The 27621-nt window shown below is 37.7% G+C and overlaps 1 protein-coding gene across 3 annotated transcripts in view; it reads left to right on the top strand.

The window, feature by feature from the left end:
• Window positions 1-27621, top strand: part of UNC79 (unc-79 homolog, NALCN channel complex subunit) — a 165775-nt gene that overhangs the window by 19506 nt on the left and 118648 nt on the right. For all 3 annotated transcript variants that reach the window (XM_028136886.2, XM_028136889.2, XM_054715450.1), the window contains exons 5-10: window positions 11390-11454; window positions 16624-16712; window positions 17303-17343; window positions 19430-19458; window positions 25412-25641; window positions 27428-27599. In XM_028136886.2, coding sequence (XP_027992687.2) covers window positions 11390-11454; window positions 16624-16712; window positions 17303-17343; window positions 19430-19458; window positions 25412-25641; window positions 27428-27599 — 626 coding nt within the window. The remainder of the gene's footprint in view (window positions 1-11389; window positions 11455-16623; window positions 16713-17302; window positions 17344-19429; window positions 19459-25411; window positions 25642-27427; window positions 27600-27621) is intronic.

Below are 27621 nucleotides of genomic sequence, written 5' to 3'. Positions count from 1 at the left end.
AAAGAGCATCTTTATCTTATTCCTGATCTCAGAGAAAAAGCTCTCAACCTTTTACTATTATGTATGAGGTTAGCTGTGACCTTGCCGTATATAGTCTTTATTATATTGAGATATGTTTCTTCTATGCCTAGTTTATTAAGCATTTTGACCCTAAATGGCTGTTGAATTTTGTTAAAAGCTTTTCCTGTGTCTATTAAAATAATCATATGATTCCTTTCTTTCATTCTATTTTAAAAATATATATATATTTTATTGATTTTTTACAGAGAGGAAGGGAGAGGTATAGAGAGTTAGAAACATCGATGAGAGAGAAACATAGATCAGCTGCCTCCTGCACACCTCGCACTGGGGATGTGCCCACAACCAAGGTACATGCCCTTGACCGGAATCGAACCCGGGACCCTTCAGTCCACAGGCCGACGCTCTATCCACTGAGCCAAACCGGTTAGGGCTCTTTCATTCTATTAATGTGATGTATCACATTGATTGATTTATTCCTTGCATCTTAGGAATAAATCCCACTGGTCATTGTGAATGATCCATTTAATGTGCTGCTGAATTTGGTCTACCAGTGTTTGATTGACTTTTTTTTTTTTTTTGCATCTATATTCATCTCCTGAATTATTGACCTGTAGTTTTCTTTTCTAGTGGTATCCTATTCTGGTTTCAATATCAGGATAATGCTGGCCTTAAACCATGAATTTGGGAGTGTTATCTCCTCCAGTGTTTTGGAAGAGTTTGAGAAAATTGGTGTTGATTCTTAAAAAATGTTTGGTAAAATCCACCAGTGGAGTATTCTGCTCCTGGGCTTTTCTTCATTGGGAGATTTTTAATTTTGGACTTAATCTCATTACTAGTAATTAATCTATTTAGAATTTCTATTTCTTCCTGATTCAGTCTTGGTAAGTTGTATGTTTCTAAGAATTTTTCCAGTTCTTCTAGGTTGTCTAGTTTGTTGGCATATGGTTGTTTTATATTTGTTTGTTTCAAGGCTTATAGTAATCTCTTATAAGCCTTTGTATTTCTGTGATATCAATTGTAATGTCCCCTTTTTTATTTATAAATTTGTTGATTTGGGTCTTTTCTCTTTTTTCCTTGGTTAGTCTAGCTAAGGGTTTGTCAATTTTGTTTATCTTTTCAATAAACCATAAGTTTGATTATTTTTCTATTATTTTTGTTCTCAATTTTATTAATTTCTGCTCTAATCTTTGTTATTTCCTTTCTTCTGCCAATTTTGGGCTCAGTTTATTCTTCTTCTAGTTTCTTAAGCATAGAGTTAAGATGTTTATTTGGGATTTTTCTTGCTTGTTAATGTAACCATATATTGCCATGAACATCCCACTTAGGACTGCGTTTGCTGAACCTTGTAATTTCTGGTACGTTTTTATATTTGTTTGTTTCAAGAAACTTCTTTTTCCTTTTTTCTTCTTTGATTCATTGGTTGTTTATGAGAGTGTTGTTTAATTTCTACATGTTTGTGAGTTTTTCAGTTTTTCTCTTATTACTGATTTTTAGTTTCATGCTGTTGTGGTCAGAGAAGATACTTGGTATGATTTCAATCTTCTTGAATTTGCTAAGATTTGTTTTGTGGCTTAATGTTATGGGCTATCTTAGAAAATGTTCCATGTGTACATGTGAAGAATATGTACTCTACTGTCGTTGGATAGAATGTTTTATATATGTCTGTTAGGCCCATTTGATCTGTAGCAACAGTTTTCAACCTTTTTCATCTCATGGCACACAGAAACTAATTACTAAAATTCTGCAGCACACCAAAAAATATATTTTTTGCTAGTGTGACCAAAAATAGGTGTAATTTTGATTCATTCACACTAGATGGCTATTGCTGTATTGGCTGTGTCACTTTTTTATTTAACAATCTAAGGAAAAAGAGGTCAGTGCCCCTGACTAAATGATCAGATATTACATGTTTTAAATATTTTTGCAGCACACTGGTTGAAAATCACTAATCTATAGTATTCAAATTCTGTTTCCTTATTTATTTTTTTTAAAGTTTTTATTGATTTTTAGTGAGAGAGGAAGGGAGCGGTAGAGAGAAAGGGAAACATTGATGTGAGAGCAGAGCATCCAATCAGCTGCTTCCTGCATGCTCTCTACTGGAATTGAACCAGCAGCCTTTTGGTGCACAGGAGAATGCCCAACTAACTGAGCCACACTAGCCAGGGCTTTCTGTTTTCTTATTGATTTTCTGTCTGGGTGATTGATCCATTGTTTTTATTTTTCAGCAGCTTTACTATGTCTTTTTGGGGTTTCATAGGACTTCTTGATTTAATGTCTCTAGTCAGTTTTAAAAAATTGCCAGGGATTATCTCTCTTTTGTTAGTGATAACAGTACTTTATTAAGGTATATTTTATATATAGTAAGACACACAAGTATCAAGTACACGGCTGGATCCGTTTTGACAAGTGTATAATGCTCATTTAATTATTACCCAGATAAAGACAACAGAATGTTTCCATCACCCTGGAAACTAATGGCATACCCTTTTCCAATTAATGCCCTCCCTTCCACCCTGAAGCAGTCACTACTGTTTCTATATAATTCATATACAGTAATTCCCCCTTTACGCCATTTCACCTTCCAGGGTTTTAAATACCTTTAGGCATACATGGTCTGAAAATATTAAATGGGAAAATTTCAGAAATAAACAATTTGTTGGTTTTAAATTGTGTGCCATTCTGAGTAGTGTGATGAAATCTTTTGCTGTTCTGCTCCATCCCACCCAGGATGTGAATCATCCCTTTGTTTAGCATCCACACTGTGTTCACTACATGCACATGTCACTTAGTAGCCATTTGAGTTATCACATCAACTGTAGTGCTATCACAATGCTTGTGTTCAAGTAACCTTTACTTTACTTCATAATGCCACATTTACATAACTTTTATTATAGTGCACTAGAGGCCCAGTGCATGACATTTGTGCACTGGGTCGGGGGAGGGTCTCTCAGTCCGGCCTGTGCCCTTTAGCAGTCTGGCAGCCTTTGGGGGATGTTTGACTGATGACTTAGGCCCACTCCCCCAGGGGACATCCTTAGCGCTGCAGTGGAGGCAGGAGAGGCTCCCGCCACTGCTGCTGCACTCAACAGCCATCAGCCTGGCTTGTGGCTGAGTGGCGCTCCCCCTGTGGGAGCTCACTGACCTCCAGGGGGCAGCTCCTATGTTGAGTGTCTGCCCCCTGGTGGGCAGTGTGCGTCATAGCCACTGGTTGTTCTGCCGTTCAGTTGATTTGCATATTACCCTTTTATTATATAGGATTGTTATCATTGTTCTATTGTGTTATTAGTTATTGTTAATTTTTTGCTGTGCCTAATTCATAAATTAGCCTTTATCATAAGTATGTATGTATAGAAAAAAAACATAGTATCTGTAGGGTTTGGTACTATTTGAGGTTTTGGGCATCTACTGGGGGTCTTGGAATACATCCCGTGCAGATAAGGGGGACTTTGTATTCATATGATTCAGGGATTTATTGTTTTGTGTCTTACTTCATTCATTAGCATAATGTTACTGAGATTAATCTGTATTGTTGATGATATTAGTAGGGTTTTTTTTATTGCTAAGTAAGTATTCTATGGTATGTATATACCACAGTTTGTTTTTCAACCTTGCTATTGATGTACATTTAGCTGTTTCAAGTTTTTGGCCAATACACATGAAGCTACTGTGAACATCTTACACAAGTCTTGTAGGCATATGCATTTATTTCTCTTGGATATGTACCTAGGAGAGGAATTGCTGGGTCATGTAATTTATAAAAGAATTTTAAACAGCTCTGTAAAGTGTGCATGCCATTTTACATTTCATTCAACAGTATATGAGATGTTCAGTTGCTATACACCCTTGCTAATACTCACAGCTAACAGTATTTTGAATTTTAGCCATTCTCATGGGTGTGTATCTCATTGTGGCTTTAATTTGTATTTCTTTGATGATTAATGTTGAAATTATTCTTTTTAATTGATCTGTATACCAATGCAAACTGTCTTAAATACTTTGGCTTTATAATCTTAAAATCAGATAGTGCAAGTCTCTAATTTTGTTCTTCTTAGATCATCTTGGCTATTTTAGGTCTTTTGCATTTCCATATATATTTTAGTATCAGCTTTCATTCCTGCAAAAATAATCCTTCTGGAATTTTGATCTGGGTTGTATTAAACCTATAGTTCCATTTGGAAAGAATTGACATTGCAAAATATTAGTTCTCCAATCCATGAACATGATGCATTCTTTAGGTCTTTAAAAATTTCCCCCTGTAGTTTTCAGTATAGAATTCTTGCATTTATTTTTAAAATTAATTCCTAGGTATTTGATACTTTTTATGATGCAAATGTCATTATTTTAAAATTTAATTTCCGATTGTTCATTGACAGTATAAAGAAATTTAATTGATTTTTGTATATTGATTTTTTTTACCCTGAAACCTTGTTAAATTTACTTGTTAGTTTTGTAGCTTATTTGTATGTTTCTTAAAGTTTTCTGTATACAAGATTTTTCTCTCTTGAAAATAAAAATAAAAATAATTAAAACATTTTCTTCTTTATTTCTAATTTATATGTTTGCCTGCCTGCCTCCTACCTTCCCTTTCTCCCTCCCTTCCTTCCTTCCCTCCTTTTCCCTTTCCTTCCTCTCTTTCTTTTTCTCATTACCCTGGCTCATATTTCCAGTTCAGTGTTGAATAGAAATGCTGAGAGTGAATATCTTCCCCCACACCCCCTTAGTCTGTGGGGAGGAAGCATTAAGGCTTTCATCGTTACATACAATGGTAGTTGTAGGTTTTTCACAGATGCTTTTTTTCTAAAATCAGATTGAGGAAGTCTCTGTCTCATCTTAGTTTGCTGAGACTTTTTATCATGAGTGAACATTAATTTTGGTTAAATGCGTTTTCTCCTGTTTTGTTCAAATATATTTTGAGATGATCATATGATTTCCATTCTGTTAATATGGTAAATTGCATTGATTTGATTTGCATTGTTAAACCAACCTTACATTCCTGAGATACATTCTACATTTTCAGCTATATTATATTGCCAGACTTAATTTGCTAATTTTTTGTTGTGTTCTTGATTCTATATTTATGAGGGATATTACTGTAATGCTTTCTTTTTCTTTTTTTATTGTTTAAAGTATTACAAATAGTAGTACATATGTCTCCTCCCCCCCCCTGCAATTGACCTTCCCCCAGCTTCCCCTATCCCTCGCCCCCCCCAGCACATGCCCTCACCCCCTCCCAGTGTCTTGCGTCCATTGGTTATGCTTATATGCATGCATACAAGTCCTTCAGTTGATCTCTTACCTCCCCCTGCCCCCCAGCCCTCCCCAGCCTTCCCACTGTCATTTGACAGTCTTACTGTAATGCTTTCATCTGGTTTTGTTTACAGAGTAATCCTGACCTCATAAAATGAGTTTGGAAGTGTTTCCTCCTCTTCTATTTTTGGAAAGAGTTTATGTATGATTTGTATTTATTCTCTTAAATAGTTAATAGAATTTACGGGTAAATCCATCTAGATCTGAGGTTTTCTTTGTGGGAAGATTTTACATTGCTGAATTCAATTTAATAGTTATGGGGCATTTTAATTTTTTTTTTGTTATTGAGCGAGAGTTTATAATTTTGTAATCTGTGATTTTTGAGGAATGTGGTCATTTTCATCTAACTTATCAAATTTATTGGCATAGCTGTAGGATCTGCAGTGATGTCCTAACTTTCATTTCTGATATTGGTAATTTGTTTCTTTTCTATATTTTTATTTATTAGGCTTCGTAGAGGAATTATCAATTTTATTGAACTTGCCAAAGAACCAATGTTTGGTTTTATGATATTCTCTATTGGGTTTTCCATTTTCAATTTCATTGATTTATGCCTTTATCTTTTTTTTAAAAAAAATATTTCTTTATTGATTTCAGAGCGGAAGGGAGAGGAGAGAGAAAAACATCAGTGATGAGAGAGAATCATTGGCCGGCCACCTCCTGCATGCCCCCTACTGGGGATTGAGCCCGCAACCCAGGCATGTGCCCTTGGCTGGAATCGAACCTGGGACCCTTCAGTCCACAGGCTGATGCTCTATTCACTGAGCCAAGCCGGCTAGGGCTATGCTTTTATCTTTATTTTCTTTTTTCTGATAACACTGAGTTTAATTTTTTCTATTTTGTTATGATAGAAACATAAATTATTTTGAATCTTTTGTATTTTCTAATAAAATAATTTAAAGCTCTAAATTTCCCCTTAAATGTTGCTTTACTTGCATCCCACAAATTTGATATGTTGTGATTTTATTGTATTTTAGTACAGAATATTTTCTAATATTCCTGGTGATTTCTTCTTTGATTTATGGATTATTGAGATGTGTGTTTTTCAAAAATATAAACATTTAGTGACTTTCCAGGTATGTTTTTGTTATTTCTAGTTTAATTTCATTGTGGTCAGGAATGATACTCTATGTATTGCTACAGATACATTTTTAAGGCTTATTTTATGGGTCAAAATATTGTTTTAGTTAGTAAACTTTGCATGTGCCCTTGAAAATAATGTATATTCTGCAGTGGTTGAGTGGAGAATTCTATCATTATTAATTAGGTTAAATTGTTAATGTTGTTTAAGCTTTCTATTTTTACTGATTTTCAGTCTGCTTGTTTTATGAATTACTAAGAGAAGATTGGTGAAATTTATAACACAAATTATGGACTTATTTGTGTCAGTTTTGCTTCATATAATTTAAAACTCTACCATTAGATGTACACGGTATTTATGATTATTATGTCATCTTGATGAATTGACCCTATCATCATTGTGAAATGTTCCTCTTTATACTGGTAATATTCTTTGTCCTGGAGTCTACTTGTCTGATATTTATATAGACACTTCAGTTTTCTTACGATTAGCATTTGCTAATGCTATGCTAATCATATATAATGGCACAAATTTTTCTATCTGCTTACTTTTAATATATCTATCTTTATATTTCAAGTGTTGCTCACAGGCAGCAAATATTTGAGTCATGCTTTTTGATAAAACTTAAAATCTATTTGACAACCTTTGCCTTTTAGACCATTTACATGTAATATAATTATTGTTTAGGCCATTTCCATTTAATGTAACTACAGATACAGTTGGACTTAAGCCTGGCATCTTGTTCTTGTTTTCTACTTGTCCCATCTATTCTATGTTTCTTTTCTTTTTAATATCTTGCCTTCTTTTGGATTATTTTTACTATTTCATTTTATCTCTGTATTGAATTACTAGGTATACATCCTTTTAAAAATTGCTTTAATGTTTATAATATATATCTTTAATTTCACAGTCTCCCTTAAAAGAATATTATACTAGCTTACATGTAATGTTAGAACCCTGTACACTTTCATTTTCCCCTCTCATCCTTTTTGTTCTTCTTATTAAATATTTTAATTCTTTCTCTATATATTATTGGTCTTACAATACATGGCTATTATTTTTGTTTTAAACAATAAATCATCTTTTAAAAACATGTTAATATGATTAGAAAGTCTTTTATTCATTATATTTACAAAGTTCCAGAACTCTTTTTGCCTTTATGTAAGTCCTAGCTTTCCTTCAGCCTCAAGAACTTTCTTTAATACTTCTTATAGTGGAGCTCAGCTGGCAATAAATTCTCTAGTGTTTGTCTTCGAGTAGTCTTTATTTCATACTCAATTTTGAAGGATATTTTCACTGGGTATAAAATTCTAGGTTGACAGTTTTTTTCTTTCAGCCTATTAAAGATGTCGTTCCATTGTCTTCTGGCTTGCATTGTTTCTGACGAGAAATCAGCGATCATTCTTATCTTTGTTCCCCTGTAAGTAATGTGTCTTTTTTTCCTGGCTGCTTTTAAGATTTTCACTTTATCATTGGTTTTATCAGTTCGATTTTAATGAGTTTTGGTGTGATTTTCTTTGCTTTTATTTTACCTAAGATTCATTGAGCTTCTTGGATCTGTGGGGTTATAGTTTTCATCAAACTTGCAAAATTTTGGCCAAAATTTTCTTCAAAAAATCACCACTCCCTGCCCCTGTTGCACCATTTTGGCTTTTAAACACACTTGCTTACTCTGCCTGATATTTTCCCACAGCTCACTGAAGCTCTCTTTATTTTTCTTCTAGTATTTCAGTTTGGGTAGTTTTTGTTGTTATGTCTCCTAATTCACAGATCTTTTCTTCTACATTGTCTAAACTGCCATTACTCCCATTCAGTGAATTTTTCATGTTTGGTATTATATTTTTAATTTTTAGAAATTTCATTTGGTTCTTTTGTTATCTTTAATATCTAGCCTCATTGTGTTCATATTTTTCTTTAAATATGCTTACAATAGCTGTCTTAAAGTCCTTGTTTGCTAAAACTACCGCATTTCTGGGTTTGTTTCTAATGCCCAGTTTTTCTCCCAATTATGGGTTACATTTTCCTTCCTTTTCAAATATTTATTTTTGACTTGATGCTAGACTTCAAGAATACTACATTATGAAGTATCTGGATTTTGTTGTCTTCCATTATAGTGTGTTAAAGTTTCTTTTGACAGTCAAGTTACTGGTGGATTAGCTTAACCCTTCCAAGGCTTGTTCTTATGCCTTGTTAGGGTAAGCCTGGGGTAGCTTTTTCACTAATGTTAGTTCAGCTCTTCTACTATGACATGACTTTCTAGAGTCTCCATTGAATATTCCAGGTTTTTACTGAGTTCCCTCTGCTCTGGCTGGTTGGAACTTGAATATTTCCCAACCCTATATGAGATATAGGAATTATTAGGTTATAAATCCCTCATAATTGTTCTCTATGAAGCCTAATTAAGTTTTGTCTTACACATGTTTAGCTTAGTATAAAGCCAAACCCCGCAAAGGACTCCTACTCAGATTTCTGGAGCTTGTACTTTGCTCAGCTCCTTCTTCTTTGGTACTCTACCCAGCAAATTTAAGTCACCTTGCCTCTCTAAATGCCAGTTTTTGTCTCCTCAACTCAATAAAACCAACCTACTGTGCTTATATTTCCTCTTCTAGGGCAAGGTCTGAAAATTGCTTTCAGGAAGAAAGCCAGGGTGGTTGTAGGAGTCATTTCATTGTTTCTCTTCTCTCAAGGATCATTGTTCTGTACTACATGTAGTCTGATTTCTGAATATAGTTGTTTCATATATATTTTCCATTTTTTAGTTGTTTATGGTAGGAGGGCATGTCCAATACCAGTTACTCGGTCATAGTAGGAAGCAGAACTCTTGTCTGCCATGTTTTTATGCTATATTTTTGTTTTTATTTTCAAATGAAGGGAGATCTATCTTTATTATACTTGCCTTATGGAAAAGTATATATTACAATCAGTTGTAATGTTTTTCCCAATTACAACTACTGGTGCTCTATCTTCAGAGATTTTGATTGAGTAGATCTAACATGGGGTTTAGGCATCATATTTTTGAAACCTTGACAGATGATTTTTGAAACATAACAAAAGCTAAGAATCACTATTCTAGTAAGCTTAGATATAGTGTGACTTTGGTGAACTTAAATTAAAAATTCTACTATCTGCTCTTAATTCAGTTTCATTTTGTAAAAATGGAATAAAAAATTATAGGAATAGGATCTCCTGCATATCCCCACCATCCACGTATAAAGCATTAATCTCTGGCAGAACAGGAGTCTTTATAGCCTTAATCAAGTTCTATGGCTGTTGCAAAGTCTGATTTCTTTGTGCCTATGCCATAGCAGTTGTTACATATTTTGAATATTACTTTTATTTTAAAATGTCAAGAAAAATCACCTTGATATTTATAAAGTGCTCTGCAGATATTCTCATAATACATAGATTCAGAGATGGTTTTATCTTTGATTAGTGGTGACTTCCTAAAGCTCAGTTTTGAGAAGTATTCTAAAGCCGTTTCTAGACTCAGCAGGATGGAATGCTCTTATGGATTCGTGATATCTGTTATGAATTTGGGTTTGGAGAAATGAGGCTACATATCCTATGTATTTGGAACTCCTATACTGATTAAAGGCACTCTTTTTTTTTTTTTTTTCGGTTTCTTTAATTACACAAGAAAACTTGTTGCTACTCTCTGTATTCATCTTGACTTTTCCACATGTAGGAATCAAATCTTATAGTTATAGAATGCCTATATTCAAATAATTTCTTCATTCATCTATTTCTTACTATTACTCATTTCTTCTTTCTCGCTCTCTAAAAATATAAACAATATAATACTGTTATAAGAGTAGTGGTTTTGATCTTTACTTACTTTTTTGTCTTGTTTGTATATTTTTTAAGGTCAATGGCTCTGTTGATTGTATTTTCTTGAATTGCAAATTAGACACAAAATGTTATGCTTAATCTAACAATATTTGAATATTGAAAATAGAATATTTGAAGTTAAAATCCTTCCAGATAGAAAATTTTATAAAATGTTTGGAGCATAAATTAGGCTGAATCATTAATAGTAAATATTTTTGAATTATAATTTGGTATGTAACTAAGTAACAATTTCCTCTCACCTGCAAATTCTTCTATATTAGGCCAAACATGGTCCTATAAGATTAGAATATGGCAATTTAGAAATGTGTCCTACTTTCAACTTATAATTCTATTACTTTTTTATTGTTAGCTAAGTGCTTTGGGCTACAGAATCATCTGGATGATAATTACTTGGTTCTTATCCTCATTCTCTGTGAGTTATACTGTGTTAAGGAGTTGGGTATTAGCAAACTAGCAGAGACTTAATTTGTGGGTCACATATGTGAGAGAGCTGCATTTCATTTGGGCAAGAAAGTCATCTTTCCAGTCTTCCAGTTTGATGGGGTGGGGTGGCAAATGGAATGGTGGAAGCTGCTTTATCATTCATTTCAATTGCTATCAATTTGAAACACTGCCTTGTGCCAAAAATCTAGGATGTTTAGCATAGTATATACTATAGTGAAAAGAGCAGAGTGTCAAGAACCAAGTTCTAGTCCTAGCTAGACTAGACTAGTTCTCATTTAGTCGTTTACTAATTCTGTGATCATAGCAAGCTACTTAACCTTTTTAACTTTAACTTACTCATATATTTAATGAGGTTAATGATCTGCTGTATCTATCCCACAGAGTTGTGGGGAGGATCCAGTGAAATCATAGAGAACTTAGCAATGGTATATCATTGTGAGGTAATATTTGATATTGTGTATGCCACCTTGTATTAGATTGTCTCCTCCCATAGGAAAATGGATGATGGAGTTGTGATATCTTTGCTCAATTAAAAAATTTTTCATATATTTAAAATTCATTTTAGGAAGGCTTCTGATGATGAATCTATTTAGGTAAAATAAAACTAATGAAGTATCTGCTGTGCTTTTTACTAGGGCACAAATAATTTCAATGAGAAGTATTCATCAGTTATGCTTTGCTTTACAGCTTGGAATCCCATCCACTGTCAGCACATTGAATGCCACAATGCAATTAACAAACCAGCGGTGAAGGTACTGTTTTATTAGACCTGGTCTCACATTGTATTGCCAGTGGTCAAATTGTCAGCAAGTTGTTGAATGAAATGTTAGTTTATATGTTATTCATGGAATTCAGCTTAATTCTTCACAGTGTGAGAGTTACTTGGGTCCCATAATTGAAATTAGTTTTTATATCCGTCCTTCTTTCTGCCTGTCACAAACCTCTTTGGGTTTGCTCAGATGTCAACAGGAAGGAGGTACTTTCTGTCCGATTTTTTTCAGTTATTTTCCTTCTAGTTTTATGTCATACTGCATTCACAGGAGTCCTCTGACTTCCTGATGATTTGTGGTCTCCCACTCACAGAACTCATCACAAATCAGATTTTCTCCTCTTAATGCAGACAGCCCAGTCTACTCCTCTGGTCTGGCCTTGCTTTTCTCACAGGCTTTTCCCTATAGCCAGTCCTCCAGGATAGGGCAAACCATCCTACTTTCTGTCATTTTAAAAAATTGAGATGGCATTCATATAACATAAAATTGATGGTTTTAAAGTGAACAATTCAGTAGCATTTAGCACTTTCATAATGTTGTGTAACCACCACCTCTTCTTTTTCCAAAACATTTTTTATCATCCCCCATGTGTTACTTTCTGAAAATATAAAAAAGCCTTTTATATTTTCACTTATACTTCCCAGAAAGGTAACATTCCTGTTAATTGACAAGACATGTTTTTCATGACAACAGGTCTGCGTGGTATTGTTCTTTCTTTACAACATGAGCACTTCCCACATGCGCAGGGATTTGACCTTAGGACATGTAGATCAAGGGTATCCAACTTCCAGATGCGAATGGAATAATGTTAAATGAAAAAGAAATTATAAAATTGTATAGTGTGATGCCAATTTAGTTTAAAAATTGCGTATCTGTATATTTATATTCATAGTGAAAAAACACCAGTTATGCTCATCAGAATGTCAATTACTATGATTGCATTGAGATGGAGGGTTATTGAAGTAGTTAAGTTTTCTTCTTTCCTTTTCTCCATTTTCCCAAACCTCTACATTGGTAATATATTTATGAACAGAGAACAATATTTTTAATGCAAGATCAGATATGAACATATTAATATGGGTGTAAACAGATCTGTTCAGAGTAGATCAGAATTGACATTATTAGTCACAAATCAGATGGATCGTGTTAATGAATGCATTGAACACATTGGAGGTCTTCTAGATAATCTCTATTGAGTTCTAACATTCTAGGAGTTTTTCCTTTGAGTGGAATGAACAAAAACCTGTACTTGACAGAGGTATCAGTGACTCATTAGAAATGAAAGTAAAGATGAAGAACAGGTCTACCTGGGGCGCATGGGGAAGACTCAGGGAAAATTGATTTGTCCTCACAAAAAGCCTAATATTTCCATAATAGTCAGCTATACCACTTGGCAGCAATGATTTGCCAAATAGAAAAGTAATATTTATTTTTATTGCAATATATTGCAAAAAAACAAATACGTTTAGGGCAAAAGCCAAGTGTTGGGATAGGAATTACAATGAAAATACGTTGGAATTTATAGTTCATTTTATCACATTCTGCTTCTAGTTTTACTATTTGAAAATCACTTTATGATATAGTTTGGAGTCCAGATAATTCTCTAACATAGGAGTCAGCAAACCAGCCAGATCTTTGTAAATAAAGTTCTATTTTATTTGCTTATATATCATCTGTGGCTGCTTTCATGCTATAATAGTAGGGTTGAGTAGTTAATTATTTTTAAGTATATTTTTTTATTGATTTCAGAGAGGAAAGGAGAGGGAGAGAAAGCTAGAAACATCAGTGATGAGAGAGAATCATTGATCAGCTGCCTCCTGAAAGCCCCACACTGGGGATTGTGCCTGAAACCTGGGCATATGCCCTGACTGGGAATCGAACTGTGACCTCCTGGTTCGTAGGTTGTTGCTCAGCCACTGAGCCATGCTGGCTGGGTTTGAGTAGTTAGTTATGACAGAGAACACATGGCACACAAAGCCAGAAATATTTATTCTCTGACCATTTACAGAACGTTGGCCAATCCCTGATTTTTAACATATCAAAAAGTAATTATCAAAGGAAGAATGAAACTTACCTAAGAAAAAATTTCATACTGGGTCTTTAGCATCAGGAAATATGTAATTTACAGATTTAGATGGTATAATTATTTGAATTTAGGAATAATAATGCCTATTTCCCCAATCATTGAAACACCTCAGGGTTTTAACTTTTTTTTTTTCTGTTAATCAGATTTTTTTATTCACTTGACTTTTAGATTCACTTGTTGATAGACATGTATTTGTTGTTCATAATTTTTATCTTTACCTTTTTCTTCTTCTTCCTCTTCTTAAAGAATACCTTTCAGCATTTCATATAATACTGGTTTGGTGGTGATGAACTCCTTTAGCTTTTTCTTATCTGTGAAGCTCATTATCTGACCTTCAGTTCTGAATGATAGCTTTGCTGGGTGATCTTGGTTGTAGTTTCTTGCTATTCATCACTTTGAATATTTCTTGCCACTGTCGTCTGGCCTGCATAGTTTCTGTTGAGAAATCAGCTGACAATTGTATGGGTGCTCCCTTGTAGTTGATTAACTGTTTTTCTCTTGCTGCTTTTAATATTCTCTCTTTGTCTTTTGCTCTTGGCATTTTAATTATAATGTGTCTTGGTGTGGTCTTCTTTGGATTCCTTTTGTTTGAGGTTCTGTGCGCTTCCTGGACTTGTAAGTCTATTTCTTTCACCAGGTGGGGGAAGTTTTCAGTCATTATTTCTTCAAATAGGTTTTCAATATCTTGCTCTCTCTCTTCTTCTGGCACCCTCATAATTCGGATGTTGGTACGCTTGAGGTTGTCCCAGAGGCTCCTTACACTATCTTCAACTTTTTGTATTCTTTTTTCTTTTTTCTTTTCCGGCTGAGTTTTTTTTGCTTCTTCATATTTCAAATCTTTGACTTGATTCTTGTGGTCCTCTAGTCTGCTGTTAGGTCTCTGTATAATATTTTTTATTTCAGTCAGTGTATGTTTAATTTCTAGTTGGTCCTTTTTCATATCCTCGAGGGTCTCACTAAATTTATCGGCCTTTTCTAGGAAATTCTTGAAAAACCTATAACCGTGGTTTTGAACTCTATACCCAGTCTTTTGCTTTCCTCCATTTCTTTCATTTGTGATCTGTTTCTTTGTCTCCGCATTTTCGCTGCTTCCCTGAGTTGGTGGAGTAGCTTTGTGTGGTAGGTGTCCTATAGGGTACAGTGGCTCAGCCTCCCCAGTTACCTGAGGTGGACACTCTTGGTGCACCCCTTTGTGGACTGTGTGCTCAGCCTTGTTGTAGTTAAGTCTTGATTGTTGTTGGTATCACTGGGGGGAATTGACCTCCAGGCCAATTGGCTGTGAGGATCAGCTGTGTCTATGCTGGGAGAACTTCTGTGCTGTAGACACTCTTATGAGACAAGACTTGCAAAATTGTAAAAGCCTCTGTGCTCAGCTTGGATGGGGCGGAGTTTCAGGGCAGAGCAGACAGCCTTGGCTTCCCGTCAGCCCTGCCCTATGAGGCCCCTGGGTCACAGTATCCCTCGGTAATCGCTGCAAGCACCTCTGAGAGAAAGCCGCCCTCGAGTTTCACCCGCTGCCAGACAGTTTAGTTTCTCCCCGAATGAGTCGGGGTTCCCAGAAACTTGCCCGGAACTGGAGTTCAGTGCTGTTGGGAGCTTTTGTCTACCCTCCAACTTTAGAAAGCCAGCCGTGCACTCAGCTTCTCTGCGCGCACCCGCCTCCAGACCTCTGCCTTAGCAGCTCCCGAGTCTCTGTGCTTTCCCTTTTCCTGACAGTCCAGATTCCCACCGAATTAGTCTGGTTTCCCAGTGTTTCGCCAGGGACTGGAGTTCAGTGCAGTCGGGAGCTTCTGTCTCCCTCCCGGTTTAGAAAGCCAGCTGCGCACTCAGCCACCCATGCACACAAATGCCCATCCTCTCCGCGTGCGTCCGCGTGCGCGTCTCTGTACCTCAGCCTTTTGCAGCTCCTCTGAGTCTCAATGTGCTTTCCTCTTTTCTTCTAGAATTTGTAGAATTTCTTGTAGAATTTCCACTCACCCAGCTTTCCTGTGGTTCTGGATGGTGTCCGTTTTGTCTTTTAGTTGTAGTTTTGATATTGTTGTATGAGGCAGCAGTTTCAGTGTTTACCTATGCCGCCATCTTGGTTTTCCCTCAGGATTTTAACTTTAAATGACAGGCTGTTTGGCTTATAAGTTTGGTGCATTCCCCTCCCCCCTCCCCTTCAAATCAGTAAAAACAACCAAAGAAAAGGCAGAAGGATGTTCCAGAAGAATTTGTGGCATATTACTACATAATCGGCTATAGCATGGATTGATTATTTCTTGAAGGGCAGGAACAGAATTCAAAATGACTTTGGTAAATCATAGAAACTTAAACTGATGCAAAGTGCAAAATTCAGCTAGTAATCTAAATGTTTTGTTCACTTGATTTAAAATATCCAGATATTTAAGAATATCCTAATGATCAACTGTAAAATGAACGCTTTTCATCTCTGCGCTTAGGCTAATGTAAACTCAGCCATAAATAATCCAAAACTGAACAGGGCACAGCAGGGTTAAACAAACGACAGGTTCTGTGTGAAGGAAAAAACCACACACCTGGAAATGAAACACTGGATGATTAATGTAGAACTTAGATTCCAGTGTGTGAAAAGTGAATCATTCATTGTTAGATTCAAAGCTAAATTTTATGAATGAGGTTTCTGCTAGCTTTTTGGTAACAGTTATGATTTTCAATCTTAATATAATTTTCTCTTCTTAAAAAGAGACACTTTGTTTACCACTTTAGGGAAGGAAATACTGTATGAGTAATATAGAGGCAATTTCAGCAGCCATTGAACAAGATCCTTTTTTATCTTTGTGGAATGAGGTTACATTTCTTGAACTATTTGTTACTAGAATTGCAAATAACAAGCGAAATGAAAAACCAGTAGCCACATTTAAGTCAACCATGTGGACTCATGGGCCAGTGCAGGAAAAATGGTTACAGGTTGAATGGGTTCTACTAAACATATTTATTCCACTTTGCTTTTGAAAACCTATCAGTATTGGAACATTTGTGCTCATGATATCAGGAATGTGATAAACAGGACCGGAGAGTTCATTCTGTCTTTTCATGTGTTTCAGATGTGTATAGACCCTTCCCTGTCAGTAGCTTTGGGTGATAAACCACCCCCATTGTATCTCTGTGAAGAATGCAGCCAGAGGATCGCAGGGTAGGTATAAAGGAAGTAGGGCAACAATGAGGAGATAAAAATAATCACTTGGACTTAAATTGGTTACATTATCCACATTTCCCATTAACCTCTCTGGTTTTTAAAGGTTATTTTGTCGGATATTTAATATGGAGCAAACTTCCATTTGAAAGATTTTAGCTTTGCAGAGTTGCACTAGTTCTGTGTGTGACAGAAAGAAGTAGTTCCGTTTACGGAAGCAGCGGCCTGGTTGAAAAGGCCACAGAGAAAAAGAAAATGGGTTTTCAAACATGACAGATAATTCATGTGGGTTCTCTTTGCTTGTTAGCTTCACAGAATCACACTCAGCTTTGTGCAAATCATGATGTATTTTGGTTGGCTTAATTAGCATCTGGAAAGTATCATTGAAAGAACTGAATATGATGAAATGCCTATAATTTATAATTTAGCTGGAATGCATTAGACATTTAAAAAGTTTATTAGGATAATGCTCTTAATTACACTTCCTTTCTATTAAAAGCCTTTTAGCAATAGCGTGTAGCTTATAAACATTCATGTGGAAGGGAAACATCGCTAAGAAGCTAAAAAATGAATTTTGTTTTTCTTCATAGGGACCACAGTGAATGGTTGATTGATGTTCTTCTGCCTCAAGGTATGGTTTACTTCAGAAAGAATGAATCATGAGTAATCATGACTAATGGCATGGTTGATTTGTCTCCTTTTGTACTATTTTATTTAACAGACAGTAACCAAAGTATTATATTCTATTAATATTCATTGATATGAAGCATTATATCAATTTCTTGCTTGTAATATGCCTACACATTTAATAATGAGGGAAGAGGTATCATTTCTACCCAAATTAAGGGGGGAGATTTTGGAATTAGAATTGCGTATGATTAAGGCCTTGCTGAATTATGTTTTAAGAGGTTTTATGTATATATAATGGTGTTGCCAATGATATGTTTGCCAGGTCAGAAAGGGAATAAGGAACATTAGTGGGAAGAACATTAAATAATCGGATTTTGTCCTGCCACTATTACTAACTGTGTTTTTAGGGAAAATCATTCAATCACTCTGACACTTAGTCTCTTCATCAGTAAAATGGGGATAAAGTATATCTGACCGATCTCAATGAGGAGACGAGATTGTAATGCTTGTAGTTTGTTAGAGTTCTGAAATCTAAGCCCGGTAAGTTGACAGATCAGATAGATAAGGTAGAACTCTTCTACCCATGGGAGGCAGGTAGTCCAGCCACCTAATTGGAGACAGTGACCAGGAAAAGTACTGGAAAGCAAAGGAAAGATGTAAGGTGGAAAAAGCTGGGAGCATACTGAGTACAGATAGGCACACAGGGGGGACTCGATAAATGGCTTTAGAGGAAGATAATGAAAGAGTTGGAAAGACCTCATTTAAAAAACAATTCCTGCTGGGGATCGAGCTCACAACCTGGGCATGTGTCCTGACCTGGGATCAAACCAGCGACCTTTTGGTGCATGGGTCGACGCTCAATCACTGAGCCACACTGGCGGGGCAACAATAACTTTTTATTATTTAACTAGACAGATTAAGATAAACTCTAAGGTAGCAAACTGTTAAATAGCCATTAATTAAACAAAACTAGTATTAAAAACCGAGTTGTAAATTTCAATCAATTGACACCCACTAATTCATAATTTCCAGACAAAGTTTAGGAGACATTTATCTTTGATCTTTTAAAAAATATATATTTTATTGATATTTTACAGAGAGGAACGAGAGGGATAGAGAGTTAAAAACATCGATCAGCTGCCTCCTGCACACTCCCTACTGGGGATGTGCCCGCAACCAAGATACATGCCCTTGCCAAAATCGAACCTGGGACCCTTCAGTCTGCAGGCTGACACTCTATCCACTGTGCCAAACCTGTTAGGGCTATCTTTGATCTTTTTAATAATTGGAACATAGACTGTACTGTAAATAATAGTTCAGTCCATTTTTGAACATTTACTCTTTCAAGGGAAATGCTAACATTCTTGGAAAAGTTATTTTCAAGTACCCTCAAGCATCAATTTTCACGGAAATAATTTGAATGCCCACTCATAAGAGTTTTCAGCTATTCATTAAAGTCAATCCTAAAGTAGACAGTAGTTTGGCAGCCTTACTCCAACTGGTCAATCCGTGGGTTTGAAAATTGCTTTCTCTTAAATAAGCATGCAGCTGATTTTACACTAGGACAGGCCTGGTATAAATGGATAGTTCAACTCTAAGTAATTGAAATAGTAAGATTTTTCTGTATAGAAACTCCTGTCCAAGGTAAAGCTCTAAATGTATCGCATCAACTCAGTGTCATAGTATAATGGAACAGCAGTAAAGAGGGATCCGTAGACATAATGGTTGATCTACCTCCCCCATTGATAGCCTGGGTGATCCTGAAAAAGTCATGCAACCATAGTGGCCCTCAATTTTGTTTTCTGTCAAATGAGGAGGTGAGGAGAAAGTTATCTGAATTCCAGGTCATGTCTGAGAAGGTTGAGTAACTTATAAGAATATAAGAAGTATTTACAGCATTCAAATTAAAGGTGTTTTTTAATCTTATTAAACATAAGTAGATGATAATTCATGAGACAAGGAAGAAGCCGTTTTGTCTAAGTCTAGAGGTTGTATTACAAAACTTGTTTTTACTCCTCTTCATGGCTGCCCTTGTTGAAAATGGGCTCTCTTTCTTTGTTGATATTTTGTGTACCTTCCCCTTACAGCTGAAATATCTGCCATATGTCAGAAGAAGGTAAGAGCAAACCATCTGTGTGGTGGGGCATGAGTTGCTGTGTTTGTATGTAAATTCATTCATTGACATCTGCCTCATTTCTGCACCATGGTTTCCCAGTATGTACATGTTACTGTATTTGTGAAGGGGGAAAATAAATAATTTAGCATGCAAGATTGTTATATCTGAATGGTCTCTATTTTCATTTCTGCTTTTGCTCACCCATCTTATGCACAAATATTTCTGATAAGTTACTTGAAATAAAAGCTATGCATTTCTTTGGAATAGAATTCTAATTACAAAAGGTTTTAATGACAGTATAATCTGTGCAACTAACTTTGATTAATGATGTAGCTTATATGCTAAACAACTTTATTGTTTTGAAGTGGAGTGGAAACAGGCTAATATATGTGTTAAACATACTCAGACCAACTATATATGGAAAATATTCACTTATATGTAAATTAAATGTTATCTCTAGTTAAAGATTCCACCTTTAAATTTCATTAGCCAACTTTCATGACAGTTTCCCTAAACCATACCCATCTTTTTACTTGTTGTGGAAAGTACAAGAGAAGGTAGTATGGTGTCCTATATAGAACTTTGTATTAGTTGTTGAGATACTTGGGTTCTGGCCAGCTCTATTTCCACCTACCGTGTACAGGTCATTTAAACTTCTTAGGTGTTAGTCATGAATGAGTACCTTTCGAGGGCTGTTTCAGTTATCTATTGCCACAGGGCTTATGACAATAAACATTTATTTGACCACAGTTCCTTGGATTGGCAATTTGGCTATGCTCAGCTAAGCTTCTTTTGATAAACTCCTAGAGGCTCACTCATGCATTTGTATCCGTTGGTGAGGAGGCTGGGGGTTAGCTGGTCTCAGATGACCTCACTCTCCCGTCTGGGGCTCCCGCTGGGATGGCTGGAATGGTGGGGATGACTGGGTGTCTAGTCCTCCCTAGTGTCTCATCTTCCAGGAGGCTAGGCTGGGTTTGTTCATGTGGCAGCAGGGTGCTGAGAGAATAAGAGATGAGGTTGAAAGGCCTTTTGAGACTGAAGCTCAGAAGTCACGCAGCATCACTTCTGCTTCATTCCGTTGTTATAGGCAGTCCCAAGGCCAGCCCCATTTCAAGGAGTGGGGGATAAACTCCTCCCTTTTATATAGCAGCAAGAATTTTGTGGTCATATTTAACCCACCACCATCCACCTCTCGACATTACATTCTTCCATTCTCTCCAAATGCAAAATATTCTCAGCACCTTACAAGACGTGCAAAAGTTTTATTCACTTATGACTTCAGGCGGAAAGAGCATTATCTTGTGATCTGCATCTGGTCTGGTCACTGATATAACTCTTGGGGTGCAAATTCTCTTGATCCAGTGACCTGTGAACTAAAAAGGCAAGTTACGCCTGCTCTGTACACACCCAACACACAGTGGTGAGACAGGGACATGATAGCAGCGACAGACTTCTGTTCAAGGCGAGGAAGAGGAAGCAGGGAGCAGGCACTGGTCTGTAGCAGCTCCAGCCAGGAACACTTCAGTTCTGTCTCTGGGGGTAATGAATGGGCCTTACGTGGGATCTGGTTTTGCTTTCTGGGAATAGTTCTCAACTCCATTGATGACTTCCTGGCATCTTGCTGCACGCTCTGAGACATCTCTCCTTTTCCATACGAAAAGGCCCATGTGGCAGCTGAGCAACTCTCTCAGGCTGCTTCCTGCGTGTAGCCGGGGCGGTGGGTGGTGTGTGTGTATGTCTCACAGACCTACTTTCATGTGGAGCTGGGTCTGTCCCCTGGAGTCTAAGTTGATGGTGCTTTTTTGCTAGTGTGACTTTGTGGATTTTCAGTAAATCTTATTGGGGTTCTGTGCCCCCAAAGCCATCTATGTAATTATTTTTGAGACAGTTCTTTCTATACTTTGGGCATTTCAGTCTGTCCTTAAAATTATTAGAAGCCCTGTTATAGCTGAGAGGCTTAACTGAACATCACCTTATATCTTTCTGAGATTTTAACAAATGATCATACAGTCATTCAGCAAACTTTTTAAATTTAATCCTCACCCAAGGATATTTTTTTTCATTGATATATTTTAGAGAGAGTGGAAAGTAGGAGAGAAGAGGGGAGAGAGAAACATCGATGTGAGAGAGACACATCGATGGGTTGCCTCCTGTATGTGCCCTGGTCCAAGGTAGGGGATAGAGCCTGCAACTGAGGTACCTGCCCTTGATTGGGAATCAAACCCGTGACCCTGCGGTCCACGGGCTGACGCTCTAACCACTGAGCCAAACCAACCAGCACCATTTAGCAAACTTTTCATTCGATTTTTATCCTTATTCGTACTTTGAGAATCTTTTAGAAGCTGGAGAGACTAGGATGAGAAGTAGCTTTATTTTGTAAATCAGCATGTTCCAACTCTGGCAGTATATACCTAATATATTTGACACCCAGAGCAGACAATTTTTTTTTAACACTCTCCTCCTTTATGTGATAAAATTATTTTTATAACATTTTAGTAATAAGCTTCAAATTAGCACATTTTTATAACTTATTCTTTAACTAGAGCAGTAGTTCTCAACCTTTCTAATGCCGCAACCCTTTAATACAGTACCTCATGTTGTGGTGACCCCCAACCATAAAATTATTTTCGTTGCTACTTCATAACTGTAATTTTGCTACTGTTAATGAATCGTAATGTAAATATCTGTGTTTTCCGATGGTCTTAGGCTCTTACAGCAGCGGTTCTCAACCTGTGGGTCACGATCGCTAGCAGGGTCACCTAAGACCATCGGAAAACACAGATATTTACATTACGATTCATTAACAGTAGCAAAATTACAGTTATGAAGTAGCAACGAAAATAATTTTATGGTTGGGGGTCACCACAACATGAGGAACTGTATTAAAGGGTTGCGGCATTAGGAAGGTTGAGAACCACTGAACTAGGGGCTCAGTGCATGGGATTCGTGCACTGGTGGGTGGGTGTGGCCTGTGGGGATCAACTGCTGTGGGAGCTTCACTCATCCCAGTCAGCTGAGCAGCTGCAGCAGGAGCAGCTGCTCATCCTGCTTAGCTGATTGGCGCTTCCACTGTGGGAGCGCACTGACCACCAGGGGGCAGCTCCTGCATTGAGCGTCTGTCCTTCGGTGGTCAGTGTGTGTCATAGTGACTGGTTGACCAGTCGTTCTGGTCTTTCTGCTGTTTGGTCGCTGGGCTTTTATTATATAGGATAAACATTTTATTTTATATAAACATTATTTTGGAGACCTTCCATTAAGTTCAAAATAGTTTAGAATTGTTTGAGCTTGCTTTGGGCACAGTTTGTACTTTTGGTATTACATGTTCCTACATTTGAATAGTAGTTTGAAATAAGCATCAAGATTGTCAAGGTAAGAGATAGACCTTGATTTATTTCAATTCTGTTGTACTATGAGACCACCTGGAGTTATTTATTTATGTTTAAAATTTAAAGCAGTGAATGAAACAGAATGGCTGTGGTGAGCATTCGAACCCCATGCCCAATGGAATCTAAATCAAAGGGAAATCTCCCCAGTGTATTTTTGAAATGAATGCATACAGCTGACTCCACATGGGTTGAGGATCATCTGTGGCTTGTAAATATATAATTAAAACCTAGTAGGAACCACAGCAATTGTTTAGAACTTTGACGAACCAAACGTTATTTGGAGGCAAAGTATTTTATTGCTGCTATTACTTGGAATTGATGGCACATGGTGATAAAGCAGGTTGACTTTCAGTTGGTATTCCAGATACTAATATATGTAGTATACCCAGATACTGTGAAAGATTCATTCACAATGCAGCAACATAAGACAACAATCATTTAATTATGCTCACAGATACTGTGGGTCAGGGTTTTGGTCAGGGCATAGTCAACAACCTGTCTCTACTTGATGATGTTTGAAACCTCATCTGGGGAGACTTGCATAGCTTAGGGCTGGAATTATCTAAGGGCTTCTAGATGATATGTTTGGGCTCTGGGATGGGGTGGCATGAAGGCTGGGCTTAGTCAGAATTGTTGGCTGGAGACTTACATTGCCTCTCCATGGGGCTTGGCCATGGCAGAGTTCTGAGAAGGGTCCCAAGGAGGACGTTTCTGAAGAGAGAGTGTTCTAGACAGTCAGGTGGAAGCTGCACGTCTTTTTATAACCTGGCCTTGGGAGTCATATGACTCGTGCCTTACTCTCTTGGTTGAAGTAGCCACAAGCCCATCTGGATTCAAAGCCTGGATTCAAGGAGGCATATCTGAGGAACCAAACCCAAAGGGCCTCATCCACAGCTGGGCTTCATTTAGATGAGAAGACCTTGGACCTCCAGCCAGGAATTTGCATGTGGGAAGAATGTAAACAATTTGTGACCAGAAAATAGGATGGGAAATTGCAGACCTTAAACTTCAGGCCTTTATTATAGCAAATAACTACCACTAAACCCATATCCGCTTCCTATTGTTTATATAACAGTAAGACTCCCAGAGGAACAAAGACTGATGGTCACCAAAAGGCAGAAGTAAACACTACGGATGTACTCTGATCTAGACCACACTGCTGGTGGGGTGGTATTGGTTTGGTGAGTGAGCAGGAGAGCCCCAAACCAGTAAACACTGCTAAGCTTCCAGAATGAACGTTAATGTCCAAACGAGAAAGAAAGGACACAAAGCAGGAAAAGTAGCTCCTTCCGAGGAGTCAGGGCTACTTGAATGCCAGAGAAGACTTGGGCTTCAGATGCAGAAGAAACACACTGTAGAAACAAATAATTTTCAAAACTATGCATTCAGAGAAAAATATAAAATTTTTAACTTGCTTTTGTGATTTGTTGGCCTGAATCCTTTTCAGCAAATGAGATTTCACACTAGTACCCAGAGCCTCTTGCTAAAATCGAAGTGGAACTAACCTTACTTTGAAATGGTTGTTCAGATCCACAGCTCAGTACATTGGCAATGTCTTGCTGTAGGTTCTGTGCTTGCCTCCTTCCTTCTTCTGCCTCCCTGAAGTAGCTGTCATGGAGGGTTCTCCAATCTCTGAGTTCACAATGGCTTAGACTGTTATATCCCCAGAGGTGTTCACATCTCTTTAAGCTCTACTGAAAGACTGAAAAGCTGGACACGAGCAGTTGAGCAGTCGTCGCATGTCTGACAGGCTGGGGGCACATGTTTCGGTGGAGGCCAGGGATGTTTCCAGATGGCGCCTCACATCGCTTCGGGGGGAGGCTGCCTCGCTGCTGCCTCTGGTCAGCGCAGACCTGACAATAGCCCCTGAACTTCGGAATCCCAGGCTGCTCCACTTCTCTCAGTTCTGTCACTTCATCTTTTGACTCCTTTCTGCGTGTGGATGGTGGACAATGGCTGGTTCTAGGAATGGTTTGTTGCTGCATTTTGCTGTTTTCCTGGTGTCAGTTGATGCATGTTTAAGGTTTTGACAGGAAGTCCTGGTGGGAGTGGAAAGGCCTGCTTGGGGCAGGGCCGTCACCTGAGCCAGTGCAGCTCCCTCCCTGCCCTTGGTATTACTGGCTCTTTTAGCGGTGGATAAAATAATTTTGAATGTGTATGCTGGGGGTTACAATCATTCCTTTTCTGTGCTGATGTGCTGTGATGTGCTCTCTCTGGAATGGTTTTAATTTTTTTCCTTCATATTTCTCCTGAAAATTCTTTGAAAAACTAACACAAAATAATCCAGAGAGCTCTCCAGACCCCATGATTGAGGTGACTTGACAGAGGGCTTTTCAACTCAGTCCCACTCATATGCAGAAGGTTTCCACCCCCCACACCGATAGACAACACTTCTCACCTTCATTTTCAACTCGGACTGAACCCTAACGGGTCAGAGACGACCTGCATTTGGGGAATCAGTGGCACCTCCACTTTCGGTGGCCCCTTTAGTGTCCATCCCTTCCAGTTCTGAGCCACATTTACCTCAGCGATTCATTTCAATCGATTTCACTTTTTTTTGCCTCTAGAACTGCAGTTCCCATGTCAGAAGAGCAGTTGTCACCTGCTTTTCAGCAGGGTGCTGCGATCGTCACGGAAACAGGCCCGTTCGCTACTGCAAAAGATGCCACTCGAATCACCACAGTAACGAAGTGGGGGCTGCCTCCGAGACCCACCTCTACCAGACCTCCCCTCCTCCCATCAACACGCGAGAATGTGGCGCCGAGGAGCTGGTCTGTGCCGTGGAGGCCGTGATTAGGTAACAGGCAGTTGATTAGTCACTTATTCTGAAAGCACCGCCTTGGCTTGGAGCCACCCTTCTCGCATTGAGATGTGTAAATTCAATTCAAACTCAAGTGCCCTCAGCCCAGCACAATGTTGCCATGATGATGTTTTAATTCATTCATTCAACAAATATTTTTGTCAAATGCCAGTTCTATGCCAGACATGTGTAAAGCACTTGAGAGGCAGAAGGGAATACAGTGTCGTCTGTGCCCTCAGGTTACCCATGTAGGGACTATGAAAACAGGAGCACGTAACTCTGATCCAGAATGGTGAGCACAGTGATAGTATAGCATTGAGTCTTAGGGGGCATAAAGTTGGGGCACCAGCCAGCGTAAGGGGTGGGCTTGACTGACAGCTGTGAAGTGGGGAGAACTCTGGGTAATTCAGTAATGGGGTCAACAGAGGCTGTGGAGTATGACAGGGGCCGATCCTGCAGGCTTTTTCTTCTTCTCTGCAGGACAAAGAAAGGAGTTTTAGAAATGGTAGCATCTAGACTTGTTCTCTTTCTGTATAATGTTCACTAAGGCAAGATTTTTAAAAAGTAAAGCAGTAATATGAGGATGCAAGATGTAAGGGTAGGCGCTCAGTCTTCTGTTTCATCCCAGTGGCTGACACAGCAGAAATGAGATAAATGTTTGTCAATAAACATCGCAGGTTTCTGGAAGTAGAAAAAAAGTAACCATACTGCACATGTTTTTCTAGTTTTAGTCAAATGCATGTTTTATTTCTCTAACTGGAATCACAGTGTATCCATAATTGTTTTTGATATAACATTATGCTATTAGCTCTTTTCAATGTTGTTATGTAGTTTCCATATTTATAATTTCTAGTGGATACTTTTTTCCACCATTAAATATTTAGAATGTTTTGAATTTTTTACTATTATAATAAGTGATAAATATTCTTGTGTATAGTACTGTTTCTATATTTTTTATTTTCTTAGGGTAGATGACTAGATGTGGTTGACGAGAGCAAAGAAAATGAATATTTTAATGGCTTTATTACATTACCAAACTGACTTTTAAAAGGTGTATATGAATTTATAATGCCAACAGTACTGTATAATATTGCTAGTTTTTGGTATACCCTTTCCAATATTGGGTATTATTTTTAAAAACTGTCACTTGTTTAGCAAATTGAAAAGGGAGTCTTCGTTGCTCATTTTCAGGTTTTTGAATACTAGATATTGGATATTTTTCCATTGGGTACAAGTTCCTCGGTCTCTCCTTGCATCATACATTTGATGTCCACACAGCTTCACGTTCCATACAGGGGAAGCATTGACTCCTGGTGGGATGGGTGGTGAACTGGAAGCCGGAAGGCATCAGTTCTGCTTGATTCTAATTGATTGGAGGAAGTAGCCTCTTCGTGCTTCACTTTGCTCATTTATAAAATGGGGATGGAGTACAAAACAGTAAGGAAATGAAATTAGGCTTCTTGGAGTAACTCCTACCAATTTAAAAGACGCCTAAGTGTTTATGGAGTGATTGCTCTGAATAGGTCATGATCTGGAATGTGTTTTTCGATAGTCTAACTTAAATCTCTCCTCTTGGCCCTGGCTGATGTGGCTCAGTTGGTTGGAGAGTGTTCTAGTACACCAAAAGGTCACAGATCCAATTCCCAGACAGGTCACATACCCAGGTTGCGTATGGGAGGCAATAGATTGACATTGCTCCCTCACATTGATGTTTCTCTCTTTCTCCCTCTCCCTACCTCTCTCTCTAAAATAAATTAAAAACAGAATCTCTCCTCTTTGGCAGCTTATTAAAAGAAGCTGAGTTCCACGCTGAGCAGCGGGAACATGAGCTGAATCGCAGACGGCAACTGGGACTTTCCTCTTCCCACCATTCCCTGGAGAACACTGACTTTGATAACAAGGATGACGATAAACACGACCAGCGGCTACTCAGTCAATTTGGAATATGGTTCTTAGTAAGAAAAGAAGTTGACTATT

Source organism: Eptesicus fuscus, chromosome 5, assembly GCF_027574615.1.
Source record: "Eptesicus fuscus isolate TK198812 chromosome 5, DD_ASM_mEF_20220401, whole genome shotgun sequence".
NCBI lineage: Eukaryota > Metazoa > Chordata > Mammalia > Chiroptera > Vespertilionidae > Eptesicus > Eptesicus fuscus.
Note: the sequence above shows the minus strand (reverse complement) of the source record. Positions and strands in the feature narration are given on the sequence as shown.